General features: G+C 45.0%; 1 protein-coding gene across 7 annotated transcripts in view; it reads left to right on the plus strand.

Annotated features, from left to right (window-relative positions):
• GFRA1 (GDNF family receptor alpha 1) overlaps positions 1-21,334 on the plus strand; it is a 207,632-nt gene that overhangs the window by 173,010 nt on the left and 13,288 nt on the right. For all 7 annotated transcript variants that reach the window (XM_037804732.1, XM_037804727.1, XM_037804733.1 and 4 more), the window contains 3 exons: positions 2,503-2,612; positions 5,346-5,480; positions 9,189-9,370. In XM_037804732.1, the coding sequence (XP_037660660.1) occupies positions 2,503-2,612; positions 5,346-5,480; positions 9,189-9,370 (427 nt within the window). The remainder of the gene's footprint in view (positions 1-2,502; positions 2,613-5,345; positions 5,481-9,188; positions 9,371-21,334) is intronic.

Here is a 21,334-nt window from a genome sequence, read left to right on the forward strand (position 1 = left end):
AACATTTAACAACTGGTTCTCCCAGAATGACACACAGCACTGATTTGTAGCATTTTGCTGCTTTTCATGGAGTAAATATTCCCACCATGGCCAATTTCAAGCAACCCCTGGGATGTTAAACAACTCGCAAAATTCCTGAAAATTTACCAATCAGCCAGTTATGGGCTGGCCCCTGGACACCCCTGTAGAAAGATCTTACTTCAGTTTTTTCCACCTGTAAAATGAGAATCCCATAATGTGATCATCCCATCTCCAAGCACAAACATCAGGGAGAGGTGGATCAAATGTGCAGGAACTCTGGAAACTTCAGTCCTTTGGTGATACCCCATGTGCTCCATACATTTTGAAACCCTCTTGCCATCCTCTGGCTGAGCTTCTCTTCGGGCCGGGATCTGTGCTGACAATCTTCTCTCAAAAAGCAGCCTGCCCGGGGTTCTGCTCGGAGCAGTAAATTTCATTTTATCCTTCCAATCAGGGCTGTGTTCTGCAGCAGACTGACTCAATTAGCCTTTCATTCCAGAGTCCAATTGTGAGTCAATTCTGAGGTTGTTAAGCAAAATGAGCCTGGTGGCATTAGCCTCACGCCGAAGGACAGTCATCTACGTCTCGGTGTTGTTCAGTTAATAGTCTGCTCCGGAGACTGGGAGGAACAGGAGACAGGAGACAGTGCGACCTTTGGTGGGCCCCGGGGGCCAGGAGCCTGGGCTGCCAGGTCAGGGAGCTGCTCAGCAGCCAGGCCGTGTGCAGAACCAGAACCCAGCTGCCTGGGCCACATTTGGCATGTACAGAGCTAGAAGCCCAGTTACCACGAGATCATTAACTTTCATGACCATGAAAATTAACAGACTATCCAAGCTGGATGTGATTGGAGCCAGTTGAGTAAGCCTGAACTACCTTCAGGGATTTCCTCTGAAAAATAAATCCTCTCACCGGGCTACAGAAAATGGCCAGGTTTTATACCCTTGAGTGTGTTCAATTAGAATCGGGGAGAACCAGCGAGGCACGGGCTGTGGCACACACATGCACACACATGCATCTGGCCTGGAGGGCACTGCCAAGCCACTTAGCGTCAGAATGTGGCCTTGCTCTGGAACTGTTATAAAGGGCCTCTCCAAGGAGTGTCAGGTGCTCTGCAAAGAAAATAAAGCGGACCCCAGCATCTCCAGGGGGATTCACGGCAGTCGAGCCAGGCACCTGGGGCATACGGGGGGCACGCCTTGTTCACAAGGGTTCGTGGAGATAGCCAACCACACAGATGCCGTGCAGCTTGGCAGTGCACCACGAACTTCACAAGCTTCATCAGGCCTTTTAATCCCCCTTCAAATTAAAACTGCAGTAAAGGGATGCGGAATGTGTCTTTGTGATCCCTTCTCATCCTTCCCCACTCTGCTCCACCAAACCCAAGCTGTTTTCATCATAAAGTGTGCTAAGTAAATACTAGTTTCTTGGGTGGAAAGAAGTAAAAAACAGCTCTGGGTATGTCAGCTGCCAACTCAGTGAGCTAAAGACAGGAGAAAGCTGGGACAACCTTCCATTGTCTCCAGTAATTGCCAGATAATTTAAATTCTCTTGAAGTCCATTGTGCTCTTCACATAGAAACAGAGCCTGTTGTCTGCTGAGATGACCTCAGAGGTGCCCAACTCTCATTGAGAATTTCTCTGACAATATCCTCTTCAGATTTGAAAACAGCCAGCTGGCCGCAAGGAGCCCTCTTCTTCCCCCAAGCTGCCTGTTTGTGGCACGTCTCCCTGTCTGGGTCTCTGCAACCTCACTGCCACCCAGGGTTTCCAACTGATTGTCCGGAGCTGGCCCTGGAGAGTTCCCAGATAGTTCTAGACACTGCGCTGTCCATCAGTGGACTCTCTAGGCCCTGCCCCGAACCATAGGCCCTTCGCTCTGGTCAACGTTGGTGAACCCCACCTAGGGAGAGCTTTGCCGAGCCCTCCTGCCTTTCCCATCTACCCTGGAAGGGTGAGCCCCCTCATCGTGACTTGACTGGAATAAATCACTGCCTCCCGGGCTGGTAGAAGAGAGATGACTTCCAAGACAGATACACGTATTTTTAGAGCCAGTAGGGATTACGGGAACAGATGGGCTGTAGGATCCTGTTTTGATGCCAGGGACATGTTTCTGTATAAAGTAAATATTTTCCCAGTGTGGATCTCCGGTGAGTGTGTGGAGAAGCTTATTTCCTAAAGATGCAAATAAGCCTAGTCAGAAATAAATATTGAATGGAAACTTCAAAGCATCAAGCTCTCCACAGTTAGAGGCCCTGAAGACTTCTCTCCAAATAAGCAGACACACAGGTGGGTGAGAGCCCAGAGGAGGGAACTGTTGTGGGGAGAGAAGTAAATAAGAAAGGATGCTAATATTTTAATATTTCATGTTTTCTGTATTTTTTGGTGGAGAAAGACATATCAACAAAGGAGCGAAGAAAAATTACATCTGTCCAGAGGCTCAGGCTTCTTTAAAGCACATTTCTCTCTTTTCTTCACGTTGCAGATCTCGCCTTGCGGATTTTTTTACCAACTGCCAGCCAGAGTTGAGGTCTGTCAGCAGCTGTCTAAAGGAAAACTACGCTGACTGCCTCCTCGCCTATTCGGGGCTTATTGGTAAGATGGGGGAGAAGTGGGGATGGGAGAAAAGTCTGGTTTGCAAATACCCATGGACTTTCCGTTGCAACCTGCCAGATGTCTGTAAAAGTAAAAATCTCCCAGTAACCTTCTGGTTTCAAGTTTTGATGTTAAGTCCGTTAGGACTTGCCTGTTTAAAAAAAAAGAAAAGGATAACGGATGTGCAAAAGCCAAAGGCAGGAAGCAGGGATTATTAAAGAGCAGGAAGGCTGCAAGGGTGAAGACGTGAAGCGTCTCAGTTGGCAAACTGATTGCAAAGAACGAGAGTAGGAGAAAAAGAGCAGTTATGGAAGAAGAGAGCAAGTCAAACAAAGTTAATTGAGTTAGGGAACTTCGGAGAAAGATGACCAGGATGTCATTCAGTGTGGGGAAATCAAAAAGCCTGTTTCCCAGGAATGGCCCTTTGGAAATAAAAACCCTAGATAACTGGGCTCCTTCTCTCCCTTGGTATTCTTGGTAATTCAACTCCTGGAATGCAGGCAGGGATTTAGGCTAAATTTTTTCCTGAAAACAGACATAGTAGAGGGTTTATTTGCTGTTTTTCAAGACTTGAGGCTTTGGAAGAACAAGGTTCTGAGCATTCAAGACAAGCACAATTAAATAAGATGCTAGTGAGTGGGAAGAGAGCCAGAAGGGAGATAATTTGTGCCCGTGGATAATGGGGCAGGCAGGAGAAAAGGCAGGGACTGCAGAAGTCTTGGTTCAAGGTTCTGCCACATTTGGCATCTGAGAAGGAATACGTAGTGAAGGCTGTGGAAGGGTGAGGGAAATCACAGTTTTCAGGAGCGTGATGGCTCTGCCAGGCTGTGTGTTCCCACCAGTGTCTGTGTGAGCATCACACAAGTCACCAGGTTTGGTGGGAGGAAGAACTTCCCAGCAAGAATCCTTTCACACTGGAGTTTCTTCAGCAAGACCCATTGAGAAAATCAGCAGGATTTAATGAAGGGATATTGCAGGTCCCTGGCACACTTGCTACTCCAACTGTTTTGAAAGAATACCTGTGTTCTCTTGGATAATACCTGTCACCAGTTATGTGCCATTTCCACTGGTATTTCCAATGACTGTATCTTTCTTCAGTCAATATGCTAAATTTGCATTCGCTCTCCTCTTTCCCTTTCTTAAATATGGTAAATTTTATCAGGGATTACTTATCAACTATGGAATTACAGGTTTAAGAAACAACACTGTGTGTTTGTTCTAATTGCAAAACTAAGGCATGCTCATTGTAAAAGGTTAAGTATATATATTTTTTTTTATATAAAGAGAGAGAGGGACATCCAAAGGAGTAAATGTTAAAGATCTACAGCCCCGCTCCTCACATGCAACCATTTCTAACACTTTAGTTTGTGTCTTTCCAGGCATGTATATTTGTCGACTCCTCCAGTCATCCATTCATGGCCAGGCATTCCAATGAGATTGTGCCCAGGCATGGCAAATCCTTACATGGCTGAGGATTATGAAATCAAGGGAACTGGGTGAAGGAAATGCAGTGTCCAACCCCAAATTTATTTCCCTCTTGGGTATGGACCTCTTCTTCAGCTCTGATACCTGGTCATTGGATTCTAACTTTCAGAGCAGAGGTTGCTCTTACTTCTTGCATAGACCAGGGTCCACTATGGTGCCAGGCATTCGGTGGGTGCTTAGTAGACATGTCTTTCCCCAACTATGTTTGGGGTGGCTGCTCCTTAGAAGACCTTTCTGGAGAAAAGATAGAGGTTTCCCCTGTGTTGTGGGATGCAGCTCTCATCCCAAGGTGTAATGGAGTATGTTTTGTTCAAGTCAGTGAGCAATACAGGGCAAAGAAGATATGCCCTTGACCCATGGGAGCTTATGAATATTTTCCTGTTTGTATACCAAGTACGCCCTGTGGATCACTGATCACCTATTACTTCTGAAAAATATATTAAAAACAGAAGGTTACTTGACATCAGTGGGCGTTGCTTGGTGTGAGCCACCCAGGAGAAGACATTTGGTTTGTATTAAGTATAAATGTATTGTTTATTTGTGCCAGTAGAGAACTCATCAGAAAAACCACAGATACCGGAAGTTGCAGGCAGGACAGACCACCAAGCATTTCTTTGAAGACTTTTGAGGATCCACTGACAATATGCAGAAGCCACTGGCTTAGAGAATTTCCACCATTTGTTTCCAATTCCTTCACAACTTGGAAGACTTTATTTAAATCAGCCAAGAGGCTGATGAGCAGGGTCCCTGTTACATGCTTTCAGGACATGGGGTGGCCCACAAGGAGAGCTTCCAAGCTTCTCTGTGTTACTCCAAGGAAGCCATTTGCTTCTGAGGAAAGTGGATTCAAAATCCTAAAAGGATTTTTAAGGTATGTAAAACCAGCTCTATTTATGAAGATTAATGACATTTTCAAGAAAATGCAAGGGATTTGGCAACTCATGCGATCTAAGTTAATTCTCTCCTACTCCATGTCATCCATACCATTTGTGCAGGAAAAAAAAATGCACCGAGTACAGCTCAAGGAGTTAGGTTATACTTTTTAAAGTAGACATATAAAATATTTTATGTGCTCAAGATAAATTGCCAAGAAAATGCATTGCTGAACATGATTTCTCAGTCAGCAAACACAATGTTTGTAATTATCTGTGGCACATCCGTCATTGGAGGAACATTTGTTTCTTTTCAGGCTGGAGAAAAGTCAATATCATCACACAAAACTGAAATGCCTTGTTTTCATTCCTTTAGGTACAGTCATGACCCCTAACTACATAGACTCCAGTAGCCTCAGCGTGGCTCCCTGGTGCGACTGCAACAACAGTGGGAATGACCTAGATGAGTGCTTGAAATTTTTGAACTTCTTCAAGGACAATACATGTCTTAGTGAGTTGTTTTTTTTTTTAAATGCAATTTTTTTCCCCTCCCTGAGCTCCAGCTGTACCTTCTTGTTTCTTGTGTCTGCTTACTCTGTCTCTCTGTTGCAATGCCTTTTTTTCCTGAGCACTGACGACGAATCCATCTCCTTTTTGGCCACACTGGGGAATGCAGCAGAGAACAGGGCAAGTGATGAACTGGGTGCTGCCAAGGCTGTGAATTCAAAGGCCTGAGAGAGCAAGAGATTCATGTAACTGAGGGCACATTATGTGGGAAAGAACTCTCCTACCCGCAGATCAAATTCTGATCTTGGCAAACACAAGAGAGTCTGTTCCAAAGGTTCTTAAAACCTGGGTGGAATATACAATGCAGGAAGTTCAGACAAATTAGATGGAGAGCCTCCAAGGACTCGCAGAGAAAAATTAGAATGTTAACATCAATACCCCTTGGATGTTCAGGGTTGGCTCAAAGGAGAAGCAACAATTCTTGAGTGGGACAAGCTGGTGACACAGCCAGCAGACTCAGGCCACCGGGTATCTCAGGAGACATGATGAGCAGTGTGGGGCTCTGGATTGGAAACAGTACTGATTATGCTTGCAGTGTCCTTTAGGCAACCTGGAAACATTTTTCCCAAAGGGAGGAGGATGGAGAGAAATATATGGATATGAACAATGGGCTTTCATCACACTACAAATGCACCATGCCAGATCTTCCTTCTGACCACTAAGATGTGCATGCTCCATTTCAAAATCCAGCTGGGACATTTCAGTCCCTGCACTTAGAGCTTGTGCACCTACCATTTATGGAGTATAGAGAGTGTCATATATGCATTACTCACTTACTAGGATCTGTATGAGGGCCCTTGGAGATGTAAGTATTATTATCTCTGTTTTACTGTTGCGTAAAGGGCTGGTATTCACAAAGACCATTTGTGCCCGAGTTAGGATCCAAAGCCCAAATTCCTTCCCCTGCAGCCGTCTTGTTTCCCTGAGGCTTTTGTTTCATGCCTGATATTGAAGGGCCCAATGGACAAGAACATAGGCCCTAACATCAAGGATCAGGTATGACTTCCTGGTGGGAAGTGTGGATCAAGTTTCTAGGAATCAAAGTTGAGCCACCCCTCTGAGAGCCAGGTCCTCAAGCGAAAGTTTCCCCATGATGTTTTGCTCTATGGTGGCTAATTTTTTAAAGGATAAGCTAACAATTCACTATGTACACATGAAAAAGCTTTTACGCTTCTAAATCCTCCTCACTGTTTTCTTTGTTGAAAAGAAACATCTAAGTCATTTGTTCACTGGGTACTTGAGATAATATGACTGTACCCAATTCCTTTGGCCAACTTGTTTTCTGGACCTTTCTGTGTGAAATTCAAACTCATGAAACCAGACTCGAGTGTGGAGGCATTCACCAAGACATTGGGCTGATACTAAAGCAAAGAACTCTACCTTGGATCTTTGGTTAAACGACAAAACAAAGCGATATAGCCCCTCTTTTTCACATCCTGTGCTCTTCTGGTAGAATACAAGTTTTAATGGAGATAAAGCAATGACTCTAGAGGTCAGTGTGAGAAAAGATTGTACTCACACTGGCTGGAAAACCCTTCCTTCATGAGGAATTAAAGTTGTCCTTGCTTAATAACATTTTGGTGAAGGGAAGAATAGTCTGGTATCTTATTGCTAACGACTTTTCAATAAAAATAAATGCATTTGGTCTGCAACAGAGGCCAAAGCCAGCCAGAATTTTTCACAGTCATTCCATTTGTACTTTCATTAGAAGGTGTACAGCCTACCAATACATGGGGCTATAGATTCAGTCTCTTGCAAAAGACCCTGGAGTAGAAGGAATTGGAATTTGTTGATCCCAACCCAAATGCAGTAACCCAATTCTACTCCCTTCAGATGAAGCCGAACCGCTCCCTGATTCCCCTGTCGTCAACACCACTTCAACTAAATGTTTACTTCTGGTTCTTGGGTAGGAAACAAATATTTTTAAGCCAAGTGAATGGCAGATAGAAGGGAGAAAAGAGAAGAATGAGTGGAGGTGGAGGGAGAATGACAGTTGCTGCTATTCAATTCTGTGTTCAGACGTCACCCTCCCCTAATCACTTTATCTAAATTGCAGCTCCCTGTTCCCACCTGCAAACCCTGAGCCCCACTTTGCTTCATTTTCTCCAAGGCATTTCTCATCACCTTATATATTATGTTTTACTTATTTGCTTCCCAAACAGAATGTGACCTCCATGAAGGGTAGGGACTTTTGTCTCGTTGCTGTTGTTATTCAGCACAGGGAGCAATGTGTGGCACATAGTAGGTAGTCTGTTGACATTTGAATGAATGAATGAATGAATGCATGAATGAACAGGTGGACAGATGAAATGAACTCCCGAACTGGCAGAGCAAACACGGCCGGAAAGCACGGATAGTTTCAATAAATGTCAAGGATCTCTTGAATCTACTTGTCTTAACAAGAAAAAGGAAGGCTTTATTTTTGTTCTGGATTCATTTAAGGAAACTGGTCCCCTGTGTACCTCTTCCTTTACATACCACTAACCCTTGAAGCCATGTAACATGGCTAGGAGCATATGGAGCATTTGTATTAATTTGCAGCCATTTCTCGCATCCTAAAAAAAAAAATGTAAAGTTTTCAAAAACAAGCTTCCAATTTGTTAGACCTTAAAGGATAACAATTTTATAGCAAAATGTCACTTCTAAGAGGAAGATTAGGCTTAAATTATTCTGTCTTGCATATCGAGAAATGCCAGCTAAGAGTCATATATTAACAATTTGCACATTCAGGTCCCACATGGAGGAGTTTGATTTCTTATACAATGAATATGAGATAAAAAAATTCCTAAATCCAGGCCAAATCCCCAAAGACCTGATTAAAAACTGTTTTTTATTCATTTTGGGGAGGGGAGCAACACACAACCAATTTACTCTTGCCATAAAAACAATCTAATCCCATGAAATTGTAATATGCTTTTGAAGTTCTACATTTTAGACTTTTCATTTAAGCAGGACTGCTCCTACCAAATTATGCAGGGTTTGTTTGGAAGATTGGAGCAGAAAGGGGAAAAATAATCTTACTTAAACTTGCACCATGTTCTGATGAGGTTTGGGGTAGATTTTTCTTCTCAAGAAACTGGTTGTACTTTGGGCAAAGCCTGGCACATAGTAGATGCTTTTTTGTAATGACTGACTTTTTTTTGCTGTTTTCTTTTACTGCCTGCCAAATTAGAAGGTGAATTGTCTCAGTCTTATAGTTAGGGATGCTGTACTCAGAAAAAAAGAAGCCCCAATTAGTTTGCTTTTAGTGTAGAATTTTGACAGGGCACAAAGATTTTCTTGGAAGATGGGATAGTAATTATGAGTCCAAGTAACGAGTCTGAGGCTGAGTTTCAAAGGGCTGGACCGATGAGTATTTCAAGGGATGGATCTAGCTCAGCACATGGCACAAAAATAGGAACACAATGAATATTTGTTGCATCTGGAGCACAGCTAAGTGTTTAGCTCAGTGTTTAACCAATGAATTGATTTTTGATCACCTGACCTAAGGACTTGCCCTCAGCAAGTATAGGGTGGATGGATGGATGGGTTTTGTTCAGAGAAGTCCAATGCTATAATCAGAATTTCTAATGTGTCTCTCTGGCTGTGTGTATCCTGTCTGTTACATTTGCTGCTTGACTTTGAAATTGGATTTCCTCCTGTTTTACTGCAGAAAATGCAATTCAAGCCTTCGGCAATGGCTCCGACGTGACTGTGTGGCAGCCAGCCCTCCCAGTACAGACCACCACTGCCACCGCCACCACAGCCTTCCGGATCAAGAACAAGCCCCTGGAGCCAGCAGGGTCCGAGAATGAAATCCCCACTCATGTTTTACCACCTTGTGCAAATTTACAGGTAAGAACTGGGTCTGTCCTCCCTGTCGGAACTCTCTTCTGGGGGAGAACAGCAACCCATTGTCCAGTCTACATTTATAGATAGATGGTGACTGCTGCTCAGGTTTGAATCTTAAAACTCCATTTTAAACATTTGGAAGCTGTGAAGTGCCATGTACTGGGGAGAAAGACAGACTTTGGAACTTGACCTTGCCATTTACTAGGGGTGTAGCTTTGATCCAGTCACTTGATGTATATGGCCTTGTTTTCTTCACCTGTAAAATGAGGAAGCTGGGCAGAAATTCTTTTTTTTTTGCCTTTTTTTTTTTTTTTAGTTAAATTCAGTGTTATTGAAATATATTCACATACCATACAATCATCCATGGTGTAGGTGTACAGTCAGCTGTTCACAATACCATTATATAGTTGTGCATTCATCACCCCGATCTATTTTTGAACATTTTCCTTACATCCGAAAGAATCAGAATCAGAATAAAAAATAAAAGTGAAAAAAAAACACCCAATCATCCCCCCCATCCCACCCTATTTTTCATTTCATTTTTGTCCCCATTTTTCTACTCATCCATCTATACACTGGGTAAAGGGGGTGTGATCCACAAGGTTTCCACAATCACACTGTCACCCCTTGTGAGCTACATTGTTATACAATCATCTTCAGAAGTCCAGACTACTAGGTTGGAGTTTGATAGTTTCAGGTATTTACTTCTAGTTATTCCAATACATTGAAACCTAAGAGGTGTTATCTATACAGTGCATAAGAATGTCCACCAGAGTGACCGCTTGACTCCCATCTGAAGTCTCTCAGCCACTGAAACTTTATTTCGTTTCATTTTACATCACCCTTTCAGTCAAGAAGATGTTCTCAGTCCCAGGATGCCGGGTCCGCATTCATCCCCGGGAGTCATATCCTGCATTGCCAGGGAGATTTACATCCCTGGGAGTCGGGTCCCACATAGGGGGAGGGCAGTAAGTTCACCTGCCAAGGTGGCTTAGTTAGAGAGAGAGAGAGAGAGAGAGAGAGGGCCACATCTGAGCTGGGCAGAAATTCTTAAGGTTTCTTTTTTGGGGAGTTTAGGGTTGGGTTGGCTCTTTATTTATGTATTATACTCATTCTATGCTATCTGTAAAGCAGCAACGTATTAGAAGAGCTCATGGGGTTGTTGCCATCACTGCCATTTAAACAAAAAGAGGAGTATTTAACAGTTCCTAAAGGTAAACCAGAGATGGCATTACTCATTAAGTGTTAACTCAGATTTAAAGTCCCAGGTGGATTCGTTCTTTAGGAAGGTAAAGCAAATGTTCCTGGGCAGTCAGCAGAGTTGTAAGGCGCTGTGTTGCCTAGAAAACCCCTCACATAAATAGAGGCCAATGAGAATGACCAAGAAACTTCTTTGGGGTTAAGCTGGGTCTCCAGGGGCAGAGTCCCAATATACAAATGGTGATTTCCTTCTTTGAGTAAGAGTAGAGCATTTATACTGCCTAATTATTTGATTTTTCATAGAATTGCATATTCCATTATTTGACAAAGCAATATATATCTGTATGTTCACAACTTATTTTCATATACTTTACCTCTTTGGGTAGCATTCTTCTGATGCTGTTATTTTAGAGTAGTTAGCCTTGTTCTTGAATTTGAGGAAATGGGCTCAGAGAGGTTAACAGTTTTGCTGGAGGCTGCAGAGCCGGTGACTCACAGAACCAGGGCTGGGAATCCAGGAGCCTCATTCTTCTCACAGTTATTCTTGGACCCGGTGGCGTTGGTGGTCACACGATAAATTCGGGTCACCACCACCACCCCCCAATGATGCTAAGGCAGGTGACACTTGCATGGCTCATGTGCTAAGCACATGCCAGATGCTTCACACTTGTTGCTGGAGTGTATCTTCCCCTCCTTCACTGCGCCTTAAGATCAGCCTCACTAGAATGCTCACCAGAAGCCTTCTTTGGCCACATACTACCCTGACCATGACTGATTTTGTTCCCTAGGAATTGTTGGGGCAGTTTTTCTACCCTCTCTGATTTGTTTGATTGCTTCTCACTCCCAGTGTGTCACCACTTCTGCTTGGATATCTTACATGCCATCCATCTGAGCTTTGATCTCTGTCCTCTGTCCTTCTGGGCTTCCACACAACAACACTCACCCTTAGACACACACACACAACACTAAGGAGAAGGTAGATGGGGAAACCACAGTCTAAGGTTGACCAAATATTCGCCATATTTCAAAAGCACTTCCTGAGCATTCACCATCTCCAAAGTGCTAGGCAAAGAATGCTAGAACTAGGAAGAGGGTTGTGGAATCCCATGGCACCTAACTCCTCTATCTTGTAGCAGGTCTCTGAGGTTCAGAGAGGGAAAGTCCAGCCAGTCAGAGGTAGATGGAGGGTCAGACACAGCTCTAACAGGGCTAGGGGCTCATCTTCATCTCCGGTCAGTGGTTTCTCAGCATCCTGCTTCCTCTTAGGCCAGCTTTCCATTCTCTTTGGGTCCACTCAGATTTCCATGTCTGGAAAGACAAGAGGCTGGATGAGGAATGGGAGCCTGTTATCATAAGGTGATAAAGTTGGGTCATTGATGGTTCCTGGATGGTAGAAAAAGTGAGCTCTGGCTGCAGCAAAACCAGGTTCTTTGCTGCCCATGCTTAAGTGCACAGAAAGAATGTGACTGCAGAGCCAGCATTCAGCCTTTTATTAAGTCCCTTCCGAGTTCTGGAAACTTGGTGGAGATGAGCATTCAAAGTGAATTCTCTCAGTGAATTTACAGTATAGTTGCCAACATGCAGCTTGTCAACATTTTTGAAAGGTCAGACTAAGATACCGTGTGACATCTCATCATGGGAATAGCCATCATTGGAAACACACAAAATTAGAATATCCCCCACCGAGCAGGAGAGGCGTCTGTCAGCTGTCAGGAGGCGTTTCCCCCAGCTCGGTTGCAGCACCGAACTCTGGCTTCCAGTGGCAAAGTGTGTGGTTCGGCCACACAGACAACCTCCGACACATTTTGCCTCCAACACAAACCTGCCTGACCACCCCTCCCCTCAGGGTTGCCCTGGCAACACAAAAGAACACCTGAGCTCTATTCCCTAGTAATAGCCCTGCCTCACTTGCCCACGACACACACACACACACACACACACACACACGCGTACACACTCACACAGGACCCACGTACTTTGGAGCTAAATAGTATCTCGCGTCCAGGAAGTTCTTCAGGGTTCCACGGAGCCTTACCTTTGCTCCTAAGGCGACTACCTGCGTGAGCCATTTTTGTGACATGAGGCATGGGGAAAGGCTTTGTGCTCGGACCCTAGCTGTGCTAACCTCTCCAAGGCTTGGTGTCTCATCCACAGAACATGGCATGGCCTTCCTGGTAGAGTTGGGTGGATTCAATAAAGTGATGCTTCAAGTACTTGATGAAGAGTGAACGCTCTAGAATGGTACTTTAAAACGTCATGTGTGGAGCCCGGTCCCAAATTTGTTGGCCTATTGATTCTTTACAGCAGATGGCTGGTAGCGAGGTGGCTTACTTGGGAGTGGATGTTGAGGGTTGCTAAGGAACATTAATGTGAGGTCGCACCAGTAAGTGTACAGTGCAGTATATTCTTTAAGACATTCCCGCGCTTTGTCCCCTTTACTCCTCCCCATGAGCCAGGCCTGGTAGGCATCCTTCCCTTTTACAATGGAAGCAATGGAGGCAGGGACAGCTAGTGACAACGGAGATCACCCAGTAATTCTCTGATGGGCTGGGATCTCTGATTCCAAGTCCATTGTACTTTTGCCTTGCTGCATGATCCATGGATGTCCTGGGCTCCTTCCTTGAGTTAGGAATGAGCAGAGAGAAGAAAACAGAAAAGGTGGAAAGGCAGAGCTGGGTTTGGAGGCATCAGATATCCTCGTTCTTCCTGAAGATCAGTGACGTGAATGAAGGGGACAAATAAAAAAGCTCACACCACTTCGGACTGGCTGCCTCGATTCCAGGAGGCAGGGTATAGAGGAAGGACTGACACTTTGCCAGTAAACCTTTTTGCAGCTTGACAGTCTTTTGGGGTAACACTGTATTAAGAATGGTTGAAAGCATCACTTGAGGCCAGAGTATTGGGGGGATGAAGGTGCAATGAGGAAGGCCTTTCCCCTGAGAACTTGTTCCTCATGCTGATTTAGGACTCCTGCCTCTGCCCCAGGAGACTCATTCTGTCTCCATCTGTCCTTCCTTTGCCTGCCTGCCTGTCTCCAGATGAATTACATTTGCCAGGGGGTCCTAGAAATATCTTAGAATGGCGTTCATCCCAGCCGTGTGTGTCATTACTCAGAATAGAACTGACTGAAATCAGCTTGGGATTCTTTGGTAACAGATTTGGAGAAAGTCAACCATCGTTGGCAGCTCTAAAGTTCACTTCCCTCGAGAAGCACCCTCCTGTAATATTTTAAAATATACAATAATATGAGAAAACTCTCAGGGACTTGGAGTTTCTGTCTTAACATTTGAGATATATTTCCCCCTTGGAAGAGAAGAAATAAGAACAAACATTTTCAAAAGTCTGTTCAATTATGTTTGGGGATATGGGCGGCCCTGGGGGTGGGGTGTCTAGGGCTCATCTGTGGTTCCTAAGAAAGGACTCTGCTTTAAAAAAGGAAAATTGATTGATTAGCATAAAATGTCATAGAAATGTCCAAGTGCCATAACCCCCTGAGGTGATAAAATACAGGGTTTTGGGTAACCTGCCAAGCTCCCATGTCAGGATTAATTGGCAGTCACATCAGTAATAAACATGATGTAGGCTGTGCTATTGTTGGCATATTCCTGGGGCTCGTACAAAGTGGCCAAATGAAAAACACAGAAACATTAATAATTCTACCAGTTACTTAATCTTCTGTGCACTTGAGTGGTCTGGTAGCTGGAAAAAGCTGAGGATATTTAAACAAAATGGACTGTACTTGTCGCTTATTTAAAGTAAATATCTTTGAGAGATGTAAGTAAGTGTTTGAAACATTTCTATTTTGCATCATTGTGCATTACTTAACTCGGGAGGCTTAAAGTGAAGCCCTCTTAATGTGGTTTTTGTAGACCTCTGATTTTGTGGTTGAATAGAGTCATAGTGATTGAGAAATACAGAGCTCAGGAGCCCCTGAGAAGGTTTCACTGCCTCTGCCCCTCTCCCCTGAAAGTGACATGATGGCTGGTTGGGAGGAGAAAGTCTGATGGGTCAGGGGCCACATGTGCAGAACCAGGGGCCAGTGGGATGTGTGTGGGATTGCCATGGGCAGGTGCTGGGAGCTCTTGTGGACAATGCAAGTCTTATCCAAGTCAGGTTTTATGAGCCAAAGAAAGCACATCTGGGGGTGAGACATGGGGGGCCAGCAGTTGTAGATCTCAGCTTCAGGGCTCCTCTCCTCACCCTGTTAGAAATTTTAAGGCATTCTAGAAAGGAACCAGCAAAGCAGATAATCATAAAATAGACATTAGGCTTTGTGAGAATGCTTACTTCTAAAATCAGCAATGGAGGAGCCACCTGCACCCCATCCCCCCAGATCAAATCTTCTCCTTTGGTTGTCAGACTGCCCCAGCCCTGAGGGGTCCACCCAGGGTCAGGCGTGACAGCAGGGACCCCACTGGTCTCTCTGTGGGCAGGAGAGGTAGAGGCCATGGGTGGGCATCTTGCCTGATGCTGAGGACCTGAACAAACTCTGGATTTCAGTCTAGGTTCACACCTCCCTGGACTCCCAGGAAATCCTCAATGTTTCCTTCTCTTTCCAGAGTGCAGGTTGGCACTGGTGAGATGTAGCACAGTGTCTACAGGTTGATGAGGGGGTAGGGAGCAGAAGTTGGGCAGGATTTGCCCGTCTCTAACACCGCCTCATAATCCATTTAATTCCTGCATATTGCATATTCGAATATTGAAAATAATTGATATCCCAGCCTGGGCTTTCCATCTGGGAACAACGACATCCCAGTTCGCTTTCCCCTTCCCCTCCCTGCCCCAGTGCTTCATCAGATGCAAAAGTCCACGTGTGCCTGACAGGGCCAGGCCAGAAACAATTTTGTAACTCTTCCTGAGAGCCAAACCCCCAAAGTCTAGATGTGGCAGGAAGGCAATTACCCAAACCTGCTAAGTATCCAGGACTCCGCTGGCTGTGACCAAGTGAAAATTGTAAGTGTTGAGTTTTAAAAGGAAAGCTGCCAATGGGTGTTCTGTAAATCATTTGTGCCAGCAGACTGACCCCATTATGTCAGCTAATCCTGGAAATACAGGAGGTAAATTTAAATCTTCTAGCATGAAGCACTTAATCAATATTCTAAATGTTTTTCTTGCAATTTATGCTAGCAGAGCAATGGGGTGCATTGGTGTCCCGTTAATCTTCCACCAGAGAAGAGGTACTTAGAGCAAGGCCAGGGTGGTGAGGATTTTGCACAGGATGGCTTGTTGGAGGACAAGCCCTTGGAAGATGGAGGCTGAGAGGGAGAGGGGCCTTACTCCCCCACCAGGGCCCTGGCGTGGGGAAGGTCATCCCCTGTACACATCCCAGCCCTCCCAGTGGGGTGTTGCTACCCAAAGGGCACTTCCTAAGCTTCCTTTTGAACCTGTGGTTGGTAGCTGAGGACTTGGCTTGCTAGGGAGAACATGAGCTTTGGAGTTAGTTGGACCTGCGTGAGAATCCTGACTCGCTACCTATTGCTCTGTGACCTGGGCATGTTCCTTACCCTCTCTGAACCTCAGCTGTAACATTCCAAGGATGCCACCAGTCTCTCGGGCCTGTTAGGAGGATTAAAGGGTTAATGCCATTACACACAACGACTGGCTAACCCTCGGCACTCAGGAAGCGGCTGCCACAGTGTCATGACTGGTGAGATGTGGTGGCCTTAGAGCTCTGATTCCAGACACTGAGACTATAAAGGGGGAGCCGCTTCCAAGGGGCTGGGGGGCAACGGGAGAAGAAAGATGGAGCTCTCTAGGTCTGGATTTTTTAATTTATAATAAGGGTTTAAACCAAATGATATCCTTCCAGTTCTCTGATGTGGTCGCTGACAAAAAGACTCAGGGAGGACATGTCCTTTATCTGGTCATCAGGCTAGGAAGGAAAGGAAACTAAAAAGAAAAGAAAGAAAAGAAACAGGCTGTTAGGTCTTAGAACTGTTCCAAATCCTGTTTTTCTATGGGGGCTTCATCCTAACCAGTTGCTTCTTGGAGCTGTGACTTGGAGCCAAACAGTAGTCAGAACTTGGTCCAGCCTGGTAACCAGTGTGGGACTGTTTGCCGGGAACCGTGGCCACATCTTTTTAATCATCATAGGCCTTGGGACGAGGTGACACATTTGTAAACAGGAGCAAGCTCCTAGCTGCAGAATACATGGTGCATGAGAGCTAGCCCTGCTGCATAGCTTTAAAGACCAGTACTTGGCATGTCTGCATTCCTCCTGTACTGTTATTTACTTTACACTTTTCTTTAAACTCAATTGCTGTGTATACTTATTTATATATAATTGCCTTTTAAACTCATCCCAAGCTGTTAATAACATATGTGAAATCATGGGTTCAGTGTGCTAGCTCTCTGTATATTAAAATAATAGTATAAATATTAAAATTAAAACAACAAAAACTTGGGGTGCCACCTAAAATAATTTCCTATGCCACCAGTGGTCCCCAGACCCTACTTTGGGAAACAGTATAAACAATCTAATCATGTGACAGAACCAAGAACTAATTGCTTTGATAACTTCTGTCACCTCTGCTCTTTAAGTTCGGCATTAATAAAGCTGGCATACATAAAACACTTCCCAGGAGTCAAACGCTGTTTTAAGCGCATTATATATATTAACTCATTGGATCCTCACAATAACCTCATGAAGGCAGTACTATTATTATTCTCATTTTTCAGACAAGAAACCTGTGATACAGAGAGGCTTGATCAAGAGCAGAGAAATAGCAAAGCAGGCTTTTTATTTTTTCCTTCCCTCTCTGGCATTTAAGTGGCTGCACTGTGTTACCTAAATCAGAGCACTTTAGCATTTTGTTCTGGGTTATGTTTTTCATCACCGTAAGTTAAATCAGTCCCTAAGTTCTTGAATATCTGGCAGATGAGTTGTTAGACTGGTTCACAAACCAGCAAAAAGGGTTGTTTGGAAATGCAATTTTAATTACACTGTGAAGCTTCTTATAAGGGAACCAGAGTTGGAAGTTTGAGCATGGGTTCACATCATCACTTATCAGCTGTGACATTTGGGCACATTACTTATCCTCCCCGCCTCAGTTTCCACATCTGTAATGAAGGGCTGACAGTAGCAGAGCAATCATGGGATTGCTTTGGGGTTAACTGTGCTTCTGCACATAAGGCCCTCTCAGCACAGCACCCCACAGAGAGAGTAGTGTGTAAGGTTTCATTAGTTCTCAGTTTCAGTGGGCTTTTGGCACTCGGTTATCACTTCCCGTCTGCCCACCTTTAGTAGCAGGAAGGTACTCTCAGGGCCCAGGCTGAGCTATGCATTGCGTTCGGGGTCCTGCCTTCCTGCAGGTGGTCTGAGGAGAGTTGCATGTGTAGAGTAGACTCCCTATGGTTAAGAAAAGATGAGGAGGCCTTCCCAGAGTGGTGGCTTTGAAATGTAACTTAGAGTCAGCTGCTTGACCAGGGGAAGTCACTTCCTTCTCTTGGCATTCTTTGCTGCGGGTGGGCTGCACATCCCTGTGCCAACCTGGGAAACTTAGATGAGGATGGTGTAGTAACTTATTTGCCATGAATTGAAAACAGTTCCCCAAGGCCAGGCTTGCTCAGCATTGGCACTACAGACATTTTAGGCCAGGTAATTCTCTGTTATGAGGTGGAGGTGGGGGGGCTGTCCCATGCATTGTTGGATGTTTGGCAGCTTCCCTGGCCATTACCCTCTAGATGCCAATAATACATTCCCCCAATATGACAATAAAAAATGTCCCTCGAAATTGTCATATGTCCCTGTGGAGGTGGGGCACCTCCACTTGGTTGAGAACCACTGCCCAGGAAGCTAGGGTCTCAAAGACCCCCTCTTTCCTTTATCCTAGCATGGAAAAGGGAAATGTTTGAGAGTCCTCACAGGCTGCCCCCTTCTTATATAGTGAGCGTATGTAAGTGTGAACCGGTACTTCTGACCCATCTTCCCTAGGTGGTGTGGGCAAGAACAAGGAAAGGGAGCCACCAAAAACCCACTTTGGGAAATCATTAAGTCTCCCACGGCATCTCTCCCCTCAAAGAGGAATGAGTTAACTTAGGCTCTTGAGCCGGTTCTCATCATTCAAAGACCTGCAGAGTCCAGAACCTTCCAGGGCCTCACCCCATTGCCCTCTTCTGAGTGACATTTTCACCCATCCAGCCCTCAGATGTGTAATCTGCAGATGACATTTAAAGGAGACATCTGTCACTCAACCACAGCGGATGGCGGTGTTTACAGCAAACCGCACGTGGGCTCCTTGCTCATGGGTTTGAGGATGGATGAGCCCCGGGAGCGGTGGGGGCTGAGTTGGGTTGTAACGCCGGCACCAGGCATATCAGTGTTGAGCTCTTAGTATCAGGGCTGAACCTAAATGACCGTGGCAACACGGACACCAATTTCTAGGCCTTTTGTTTGAGAAAATGGTCTTTGCGCAACATGTTATTTGTGGTCTTTGGGAGGTTTCCATCATTTCTGTATAAAGCAAAGTGCTTTCTAGCACCCACTGTTGTTTTTGTCTCATAAAAATAAACAGATAACAAACAAACAAACAAAAAAACAGCAATTCAAACCTTGGCTACACTTAGCGTTTTGTTTTGCGTAATGCATTCCTGCTCAGAGTGAATTTATTTCCTCACTCTGGGAAGAATGAGCTGGGGGGGAGCCTCTCCTGTCAGTGTGCTAAGCCTCAGGGCCCCACCCAGGCTGCTTCAGGGCTCCCTTGGGAGCCTCACAGTGGCGCACTGGACCAGGTGCCAGGTGGCCCGGGGGCCCTGGGTGAGGGGCCTGGCAGCTCCCAGCATGGAGAGGCTGCCGCTGGCCTCTTTGGACTTAATATTCCTAATTCCAGGCTCCAGGAGATGGGCTCAGAGGGAGCCTGCACCCCAGAATCCACCCACCTTAGCTCTGGGAGGAAAGAGCCTGTTGTAAAAACATTTTCTGAAATAACTGCTTATAGAGCGTTTTCAAAGCCCTTGATCCAGGAGAGTGCTTGAATTCGGAGCTCAACAATTGGATCTTACTCCGTTAAGGCGGCCATGCAATCCAGCATGCTGGAATGTATTTTCAGTTGTCTCTTCGGACCCCATTGGAAAGGGAAGCTTGCAGGGTATAACTGGCACCAAAAAAAAAAAAAAAAAAAAAAAAAAAAAAAAAAATAGGAATTTAAACTGAGGATAAGATACCAACTGGGAAAGCATTTGGGGGCCGGGCTTCATGGAAGCTACGCGTATGGATCAGCTTCCATCAGAGTGTGGAATCATGCACAGAAGTGGTAGGTAGGTACCCAGCAACCAAGCATTTCATGTTTATAAAATCTCATTTATGGGGAGACTTAAGGCAGGAAAAAAAATTTGCCACAGCCTGTCCTCATTCCCCGGGGTCCTACTAAGTGTCATTTGTGCAGCCTTTAAACATGAGAGGCTGTGGCTTTTGGCCAGTCCTGTGGTGGAAGGACCTGGGGGAAGGCACTAGAAGCGCTGGGCTGCCAGGCTGAAGTGCTGCCATCAGATCACACACTTCTGCAAACTTCATTCAGGTAACGGTTTCTTTGTGATTGGCATGTTTGCATTGTAGCAAACTTTGGTTCAATGTGTTGTTAGAATACATAATACTGTAATTTAAGATTATTTTATCAGCAGTAAAGGATTCTGTAATTCATTTAAAAAGTTGTAATGGTCTTGAGCATCTTCAGTATATTTTAATAATACAACATTTTATAGTTGGCTGTAAAATTTCAGATTACAGTTTTAGCAATTGTGCAATTCTATTTTATAGGTTAATAATTGTTTAAATGAAGGAGGGTGTAAAGTTCCTAAAAACCAATTTAATGGCTTAGAAAAACAGCATTCATCAGAATCTGTTGCACCCCTGTAATGAATCCAGATTTCACCTTTCCGACAAAGGCAAGTTTGTGGAATCTATTGTTCCCAAATACAAAGGAGCCAGATGCCCTACAAATTAAGCACACAGAGTACAGTATCTCTGAGTTCTAAGTTTTCTTTTTTAATCCCCAATCTTCTGTAGCTAGAATAAGCGGAGTTGCCAAGCCCAAGGTGAAAACCAGCTCGGTCAGAAGAGCTTCTGTGCAGTCAGGAGTGAACTTGGTTCTCTCTTGAGAAGGTTCTTTGTTTTACAGATGGCCCCACAGCCTTGTTGCCAGCTCCTCACTTTAATAAAGTCACTTATTAACTCCTCCGAAGAACCCATACTTCACCATCCTGTGAAGTGAGTGGCAAAATGGGGAGCCCTACATTATAATTTAATTTTATACTATCATTGCGAGTAATAAAAAGTGTTAGCATATAGCATTGGGGAGGAGGCACTCACTCATATTGTCACTGGAATTACAGTTTGTTATTATTTTTATGGGATTTGCCAAGGCTACGTTGTCAGACAATTACAGTAAATAAAAGAGGTGTCCTCGGGCCAGGCAGGCAAACATGGTTTGGCGAAGCACGTGGAGCTCGCCGTGGGAAATATGTCCCGGGAGCCCTGGGTGCAGCGTGGCTCTGAGGCACAGAAGCTGTGGTTTGGAGCCTCGTTTCTGTTACACCAAGATGGCATCAGTCAGGGCAAGTCCCGTGTGGCTGAGCTCCTTCCTCTGGGGTGCAGTGCAGGGGCCTGGAGCTCACAGCCCCTTACCGCTCTCGGTCGTAAACTAGGATGCCCCATGTGTGGACAGTGGGGTAGGAGAAGTCACGGGCAGCAGGTTTCAGCACCCTGACTTGATAATGGGCCTCCTTTACTCTGGGTCTCGCTCAGCTCTCTGCTTGCCTTGCCCTTCTTTG

The sequence above is a fragment of the Choloepus didactylus genome, chromosome 15 (assembly GCF_015220235.1).
Source record: "Choloepus didactylus isolate mChoDid1 chromosome 15, mChoDid1.pri, whole genome shotgun sequence".
Taxonomy (NCBI): domain Eukaryota; kingdom Metazoa; phylum Chordata; class Mammalia; order Pilosa; family Megalonychidae; genus Choloepus; species Choloepus didactylus.